This window comes from Trypanosoma conorhini (genome assembly GCF_003719485.1).
Source record: "Trypanosoma conorhini strain 025E chromosome Unknown Tco_14.4_contig_00633, whole genome shotgun sequence".
Classification (NCBI taxonomy): Eukaryota; Euglenozoa; class Kinetoplastea; order Trypanosomatida; family Trypanosomatidae; genus Trypanosoma; species Trypanosoma conorhini.
Genome location: NW_021704723.1, coordinates 1 through 7,558, shown reverse-complemented (window position 1 = coordinate 7,558; position 7,558 = coordinate 1). Strand labels below are relative to the sequence as shown.

Genomic DNA, 7,558 nt, shown 5'->3' with positions numbered 1-7,558 from the left:
TGTGGAAGAAGAAGTCTTCCGATGTGATGCGCTTCATTCAGCGCGTGCGCGCGTGGGAGTTCCGCCACCAGCACACCGTTGTTCGCCTGCGCCGGCCGACGCGCCCGGAGAAGGCCCGCATGCTTGGCTACAAGACGAAGCAGGGGTACTCGGTGTTTCGCGTGCGCGTGCGCCGTGGCGGGCGCAAGCGCCCGGTGCACAAGGGCATCACATACGGCAAGCCCAAAACGAGCGGCGTGTTGGGGGTGAAGCTCAACAAGAACAACCGCGCCATCGCGGAGCAGCGGCTGGGCAGGAGGTACGGCAACCTCCGCGTGCTGAACTCGTACTGGGTGAACGCCGACTCCACCTTCCTCTGGTACGAGGTGGTGGCGGTGGACCCGATGCACCGCACGATCCGCCGCGACCCACGCATCAACTGGATCGTGAACGCAGTGCACAAGCACCGGGAGCAGCGCGGCCTCACGTCGGCCGGCCGCAAGCACCGCGGCCTCCGCCACAAGGGCCACAAGGCCTCGAAGCTACGCCCGTCCGTCCGTGCCGCATGGCGCCGCAACAACCGCATGGTGTTCCTGCGCAAGCGTTAGCGTCGCTTTTGGTTTCCTGTGTGTCTTCTTACGCCACTCTATTTTATTTTATTTTGTGTTTTGTTTTTCTCTTTGTTTTTTTTTAAACTCAAGGAGTAACAGAAACATTTTATTTACTTTTTTTTCTCCTTGTCTCGCATGCGTTTCGTGCGGCTTTGGTTTTACTCCTCATACAGTGTGGTCTGATGTTTGTGCCCAAGGCCAAGTTCTGTTGAAGGCACCTTTTTTTTTCTTCTTCTTCTTTTTTTTTCTTCCTATGTGCGTGTGTGGTCCTCCTAATTTGGCTCTCCGTGGGTGGAAGACTCCTGTAGCAGGTAGCTGTTTATTATTATTATTATTATTTTGTTCTTGGAGGAGGGGTATTCAATGCCTGTTGAACCTGAGGTGTTGCCACAACCCTTGCGCTTGCCGCCCGACGAGGCGCTTGACGTCATCTGGGGTCTTGTTCGTTACATCCTCATATTTCTGGTTGTCGTTTTCGGTGTCGTTCCTGCCCTCTGCGGCACGGTGTTTCCGCCCTTTTCTGCCCTCTGGGATGTGCTGTCAGGAATTTCGCCTTACGCGTGGGGGTCAGTGGGGGTGGGCATCGGCATCGCCCTCTCCATCATTGGCGCCGCCTGGGGAATCTTGACGACGGCAGCCTCCATCAGCGGGGCAGCTATCCGCGCGCCGGAGATACGCAGCAAGAATCTAATCTCAATTATTTTTTGTGAGGCCGTGGCTATCTATGGTGTTATCTTGTCGATTATCATGATGGGCAAACTCGAGGCACGCGCCAATGCAATTGATGAAGCTGGAAAGTACTCTTATAAAGCTGCTGCGGCTGGCTTTACTCTCTTTGCTGCGGGGCTGGCGGTGGGGATAGGGAACATGTCGTGTGGTGTTGCGGTTGGGGTGGTCGGGAGCAGCTGCGCTATTGCGGACGCACATAGCAGTTCCCTCTTTGTGAAGGTCCTGGTGATTGAGATCTTTGCCTCTGCCCTGGGGATCTTTGCCGTGATTGTAGGAATCTTGATGTCCCAAAAGGCGGTGATGGTGTAGGCCGGCAGGAAGCGCGGTGGCGCCTGTTATGCAGGCCGCAGCCGGAATAGAAGATCGAAGGAGGCAAAGGGATGAGAGGACTAGATAAGGAGAGGAAAATGGAGAATGAAATGCGCAAAAAAAAAGTATGGCATACATATTTATATAACTAGTGTTTTTGTTTTTGTTGTTTTGCTTCGCCTTGTTGCATCTCTTCGATCGTGGTGTGCTGCGCAGTGCCCAAGTTTTATTATTTATTTATTTTTCTCTTCCCTCCGTGAAAGGCTTTAGGCGGCGGCAGCGTGGGCAGGGGGGGACGGTTTGTGCTGGAGGTGGGATGGCGACTTCGCAGCTTGTCGTGACGCGCTACATGGACCTGCTAGGCGAGGGAAACGTTGAGGCCGCGCTCAACTACTTGGCGGACGACGTGGTGTACAACACGTGGATGGGGGTTGTGTACGGGAAAGACAACGTGACTGTGTTCCTCCGCGACAATGTGCGGTTTGTCCACCACGGTCGAAACTACAACCGCTGGAGGCAGGTGCAGCACTCGCTCGACCCCGCGCTTAGGCAATACGACCGGGCCGACGGCGTTACCAGCGGCGTCTCACCTCAGTCGTCCGTGCACTATGGGGATCCGGCGGTGCGGCGGTACTTCAATGTGGACGGCTACGATTCTCAAGGGTACGCGACGTTCGAAAGGGATGGAACACTTGCGTCTCACGCAAAATTCGCCGCGTTTAACGTCAAGATAAAAGAAACGGTTGTGCTGCGAAACAACAAGGTTGTGCTGGTGAATGTTTCTAAGCGCGTGTGAGTCGATCGTCGGTGTTAGTGTTGTCTTTTGAGCTCCACTTGGTGTTGCGGGGGCGAAGTTGGTGTTGAGGGCAGAGCTGCGTCCTGATGGAACGCCCTGTACCGTGGGGTCTGAATTTCCATCTTTTATTTTTATTTTTCTTGTTCATTCTTTTTCTTCTTCTTTGCTGCCTCGCCTTTTTGTGGTCTCTCTTTGCCGCTTACATTTTGGTCCCGTCTGCATCGGCGGGCGGCGTAGTTTCCGTCATTCACTGAAGCGTCACGATGCGACCCAACAGGGTTGGGCGAAGGAAGGAGCTGGAGTTCGCCGTGGCCCTCCGTCAAAAGGAGCTGGAGGACCTGCGACAGCGCAAGGCAGAGCTGGAGCAGGGGCTGTGCCTGACGCCCGACGCGCTGGCGACGGACGGCCTCTACGCCGTCTTTCCCGTCCTTGAGTACTGCGGGGCCAAGCCGCGGAAGGACGTGCGTTCCATCCCCATCGAACACGTCGGGAGCGTGCTGACGCAGTTTGAGGTGGCGTCCAAGGCCCTTTCGGACCGCAACCAGGCACTGAGGCATGAGGTGAGGGAGCTCAACCGCCGCATCAAGGCGGAGGGAAAGAGCTGCGCCAAGGTGCGGGAAAACACCACGCAGCTCGAGCACACCACCGGTGTGACGGCAAAGCCTGGGAACCACGCAAACGGAAGCAAGCCACTCGTGCTGCAAAACGACACGGAGGTGACGCTGCAAGAATTGGAGTCGAGAAAGGCACTCATTGCAAAGGAAATCAGGACAGGGGAACTTCTCGTCAAGAAAAAGGAACTGTCCTTGGTTGAGATGGCAAGTATCTCACAACAGCGTCAGGCGGTACTGGATGAAATTGATGCCTTGAATAATGACATCCGCGTTACCGATCGGGATTTAAAGTGTGAGAAGGAGACACTGCAGGCCCTGATCGCAGAGCACGACGACGTTGACGCCAGATTGCAGAAGGCCCTGGCCGCCCGGGAGTCCACCCTTCTCCTTACGTCTCAAGAGGGCGTTGCGGAACTAAAGAGTGAGATTCATGGCACGGTGGCGGATACTCGCCAGCGACAAGAACGTGTCATCAAGACGCAGAACTACCGCATTGAGCAGCTGGAGCATCGTCTGGAATGCATTGAAACGGCCCTCAAGAACAATCACTTCACACGTGCTGTGGATGCGGCACTGTCAAGGAGCTGGGCGTCTAAAGGTGAATTGATGACGCTTGCTAACGAGGAGGATATGTACGATGCCGACAAAATCAATCCCACGCAGGAACGGTGCCATCCAGCCATCTACAATCTTTTCGCCACCGAGAGGGATAGGCTGTCGAGGTACATCAGCTTGCTTGAACTGGTTGGAGGTGAGAAGGAGGCTGTCATTGTCGCGCTTAGATGTAAGGCCCAGGCATTGTCCGAGGAGTGCCAGGACGCCATTGAGGAATTGGATCAGGTTACTTCAGATGCTGCATACGAGGAGGAAAACCAACGCATTAAAGCGATAGAGTATGTGGAGGAGCAGCGTATGCGCTACGCTGATTTGTTCCTTGAAAAAAGCAAACTGAAGTCGCTCACGCTTGCCACGCCGCGGGGGCAGAGGAGAGCCATCAAGTAGTTAGGGGAGCGGGAGAAGACAGTAACTGCATTCCGTGAATACCGCAGCAGCAATAATACAAAAAAAAAGATGGTTTGGGCGTGGGACGGATTCATCGTGTCATTTTATCTGAATCCAGCAAAGGACGCTAGCGGCAAGCCCGAGAAGAGTAAAAAAATATATATATGCGATCAGGCAAATAAAGTATACAGACGAACGGAACCAAAAAAAAAAAGGAAAAGGGGAAAAAAAAGTAAGGGAGAGAAGGGGGAAAACGGTTGCTCGGCTCATTGTAGTGTTACAAAAAGCAGGAAGTGGGGGAAGGCGTGGTTTGGACGGGTTCTTTTTCAAATTCCAAGTGACCGTTCTGTTTCATCGAGATGTACATAAACAGACGTAAATATTGCACGGGAGGAATGCCTTTTGCATTCTGCGTGTGCGTGGGGAGGGGGGAGGCGTGTGGACGAAGGGCGCGACGCGAGCTTTTTATTTATTTATTTGTTTTTTTCATGCTTTCTCTGTGGTTTCTCCCTTTGCCGCTAGGAGAAGGGTTTGGAGGAGGGGGACGAGAGCAAGTAACGGAAACAAACAAACAAAAAAAGAGGCAAATAAAACCAAAAAGACGCGAAAAAGGGGGGGAAGGCAAGGCGAGGCCAACACGCAGAAGAAAACAAACACCAACAAAAAGAAAAAGTGGCAATACTTAAAAAATGAAGGAAGCCATGTCAACAGAGACGACGCCACTGAGTAACGAGGGCACGAGTTTTCATCATCGCATTGAGGATGCGGTTAACATGGTGTGGAACAACCAATACTCCGAGGCGGAGAAAATCCTTGCCCCCTACAAGGAATTTCACCCACGTTACGCCCTTGAGTATGCCAACAAGTATCTTGTTCAAACACTCATGAACTCCACGAATGAGAGCAGGGAGGTGATTCTTGGTTTGTTTAAGGTGGCAGATTCGTTGGCTTCAACCGCAAAGTATACAGAGCCGATGTTTGACTTTGACGACGAAATGGATGAGCTGGATGGGCCTGGGGCGTCCATGAGCCTGCCTAGCAAGGCAGAGCGTAAAAGTTGCAAAAAAAGCTTTAATGATCGTAGAAAGGCGGCCGAAAAGGCTGGCCAAGCCTTCGTCGATGTTTGGAAGTTGGAGTGTGAAGTGATTTATGCGGATGCCTTGTTGATGCGTTCTGTGTGCCAGCTGATGATGAATTCCTACTTAAAGGGTGGCATTAATTTGCGCCGAACATGGGGCATTTATCATAAATTAATTAATGTTGTTGCGGCGGACAAAACCAATCAAATTCCTGACGAACTGAAGATGTGCGTGAAGTACGGCACCGGAACGTTTTACGCGTTTCTCGCCCTCGTACCGGCCAATTTGATGCGGCTGCTTAACGTGATTGGCTTTATCTCCGACAGGGAGCTTGGCGAGCAGTACCTGACGGAGGTGTTTGAGAGCAACGGGGTGCGTGCTCCGTTTGCGGCGCTGGTCTTGTGTACGTTGTACCTTTTCCTTCCAACTGGTATTGGCCGCGTAGAGGAGACGCTTGCCAAAGCTAAGCGTATCTTGGATGTAATGAATCAAAAATACGAGCAAAACACATATTTCAACGGCTACTCCAACTTTTATCACAGGAAACGTGGTGAGACGGCGGAGGCTTTGGCTGCTATTCAGCGGGCCGAAGCAAATGCTGAAAGGGCCGGAATGGTGCCAATTTTGATCCGTTATTTACATGCCGACACACTTTTTATGGATCTTCGCTTCGCAGAGGCGAAGGAATGCTACGCGGCGGTGCTTAGCCACCTCGCCAAAACGAAGGAGAGCTTTGCGTACACGGGACAAGTGGTTTTGTCACTTGCTGCTTGCTTTGTTATGCTGGGAGAGGATGCGCAGGCACTGCAATGGTTGAAAAAGGTCGGGTCCATGTATAACCCCAGGTCAAAGAATGACGCCAACTCTCCGAAGTTTGCGTCCCGCGTGCTAGCAAACCCCCGTTTACTACCGCTTTGCGGCGTATACATGCTCTACATCAATCGCGATCTTGCGCATATGAAGGTTGAACAGGCGGAGCGTGTCCTGCAGGAGCTGCGGCGAGTGACGACGGGAAAAGATTTGAGTGGCCCCGAGGCAGAGAATATGTTTACCCTGTTTGTGGGAGTCATCCACAAGGGGTGCGACCGTGTTGATGCGGCCTTAGAGGACATGAGTAAAATATTTGCAAATGAAAAGCGTGTGCCAAGTGACTCGATGGTCTTGCCATACGCCTACTATGAAACAGGCGAGTTGGAGTACCGTCGCGGAAATTTTGAGAGGGCAAAGGCCCTCTTCACAAAGGGGCAGTCGCTCAGGGGAGACGGCAACGAAACCTTGGCGAACCGGTACAGCATTGCTCTGAAACAGCTGAAACGCACAATGGATGAGAAGCGAAAGCTGTATTAGGACCCAACAATTTGAGTTGTATATGAGTTGGGTAGACGATGATACACGTACGAGACAAGGCGAGAGAGAAGCGGCGAAGAAAGGGTGTGTGTGGAAGCGGAGACTACTGCGGAGAAGCGCAGGCGAGCTGTACAAGGGTGTCAGTCTGGGGATTGTTGCTGGATCTGTAAGAGGTGGGAACGACCACTAAACTGGGAAACCAATGCACAACGAAGGAAATATATATATATAAAAACGGTAGGAGGCAAATTGTGTTACCGGAGGCGGCTCGGCCTTTTGCCCAAATCTTCTTCTAAAATGCGGATTATACTTCTCTTTTGGCTTGTGTGGCTACCACACAATCGATGCTTTTATGAACAAAGCGAGTGTGTCTCTGTGTGTGTGCATGTGCGTGTGTGCGTGGGTGTTTTTTTCTTTCCCCATTTATAGACGTTGATATTTATATAAATTTGTATAAATCTGTGGGGGAAAAAAAACAATGTGACCGGATGAGGCTAAATAAATGATTGGCTCGTTAAAATTCCATGCTTACGTACCAATAAACTAACCTGCTTCTAACGGCACGGCGTCGGAAGGCAGCGAGTGAAGTTGTTTCTTTTTTTTTTCTCTTGTTTGCCATCCCACTCCACAGCCCCTACTGATACTACTACTGATACACTCGGCGGAGACGGGAATGCGGCGGTGGCGGGCCTCACGAAAGGCTGCTGCTTTGTCATTTGACAGTGAGGTCCCGGTTTGCAGAACTAGATTGAGGGAATTACGTGGCCAACTGGTGTGTGCGAGTGCGGGATGCGTCTTCTTTAGGTGAAGAATACCAGGTATACTGGAAGAGGCTGTGATCATCTGTTGGTTCTGACCTCCACTCGAGAGGAGGAATGGTCAAGGGCTTCTACCTGCCGCATATTCTCTACTTGCGTGAACGGCAAAAGAATAATTTCACGTGATGCTGCGCGTAATGAAGGGGGTAGACTGGAGATTTGTGAATGCCGCTAATTTGCTCTGGTGGGGTGGTGGAGTTACAGTAGTTGTTACGATTGAATCCTTACATAAATGAATGAAATACATATATATATATATATATATATATATATA

At 51.7% G+C, this 7,558-nt stretch overlaps 6 protein-coding genes across 6 annotated transcripts in view, besides 8 other annotated features; all 6 read left to right on the top strand.

Annotated features, from left to right (window-relative positions):
• Tco025E_07788 (large subunit ribosomal protein L15e) overlaps positions 1–27 on the top strand; it is a gene marked incomplete at both ends in the record, with an annotated part of 471 nt that extends 444 nt beyond the window's left edge. The window contains one exon of the mRNA XM_029374647.1: positions 1–27. This exon is cut by the window's left edge and continues 444 nt beyond it. Within this exon, the coding sequence (XP_029225245.1) occupies positions 1–27 (27 nt within the window).
• Tco025E_07787 (ribosomal protein L15) lies at positions 27–587 on the top strand (the record flags this gene model as incomplete). The annotated part of the gene is made up of 1 exon (XM_029374646.1): positions 27–587. The coding sequence occupies one exon, from the start codon at positions 27–29 to the stop codon at positions 585–587; it is 561 nt and encodes a 186-aa protein (XP_029225244.1).
• A 41-nt stretch (positions 588–628) lies between these two features.
• Positions 629–671: a sequence feature (A-rich).
• A 138-nt stretch (positions 672–809) lies between these two features.
• Positions 810–840: a sequence feature (A-rich).
• Positions 841–909: 69 nt separating this feature from the next.
• Positions 910–937: a microsatellite.
• A 16-nt stretch (positions 938–953) lies between these two features.
• Positions 954–1,628, top strand: Tco025E_07786 (putative vacuolar ATP synthase; the record flags this gene model as incomplete). Its single annotated transcript, XM_029374645.1, has 1 exon — positions 954–1,628. One exon carries the CDS (start codon positions 954–956, stop codon positions 1,626–1,628), a length of 675 nt encoding a protein of 224 aa, XP_029225243.1.
• Positions 1,629–1,944: 316 nt separating this feature from the next.
• On the top strand, positions 1,945–2,424 carry Tco025E_07785 (uncharacterized protein; the record flags this gene model as incomplete). Its single annotated transcript, XM_029374644.1, has 1 exon — positions 1,945–2,424. One exon carries the CDS (start codon positions 1,945–1,947, stop codon positions 2,422–2,424), a length of 480 nt encoding a protein of 159 aa, XP_029225242.1.
• A 121-nt stretch (positions 2,425–2,545) lies between these two features.
• Positions 2,546–2,589: a sequence feature (A-rich).
• Positions 2,590–2,687: 98 nt separating this feature from the next.
• Positions 2,688–4,040, top strand: Tco025E_07784 (uncharacterized protein; the record flags this gene model as incomplete). Its single annotated transcript, XM_029374643.1, has 1 exon — positions 2,688–4,040. The coding sequence occupies one exon, from the start codon at positions 2,688–2,690 to the stop codon at positions 4,038–4,040; it is 1,353 nt and encodes a 450-aa protein (XP_029225241.1).
• A 464-nt stretch (positions 4,041–4,504) lies between these two features.
• Positions 4,505–4,527: a microsatellite.
• A 74-nt stretch (positions 4,528–4,601) lies between these two features.
• Positions 4,602–4,632: a microsatellite.
• A 109-nt stretch (positions 4,633–4,741) lies between these two features.
• Positions 4,742–6,466, top strand: Tco025E_07783 (tetratricopeptide repeat domain 39B; the record flags this gene model as incomplete). Its single annotated transcript, XM_029374642.1, has 1 exon — positions 4,742–6,466. The coding sequence occupies one exon, from the start codon at positions 4,742–4,744 to the stop codon at positions 6,464–6,466; it is 1,725 nt and encodes a 574-aa protein (XP_029225240.1).
• Positions 6,467–6,831: 365 nt separating this feature from the next.
• Positions 6,832–6,873: a microsatellite.
• Positions 6,874–7,529: 656 nt separating this feature from the next.
• Positions 7,530–7,558: a microsatellite.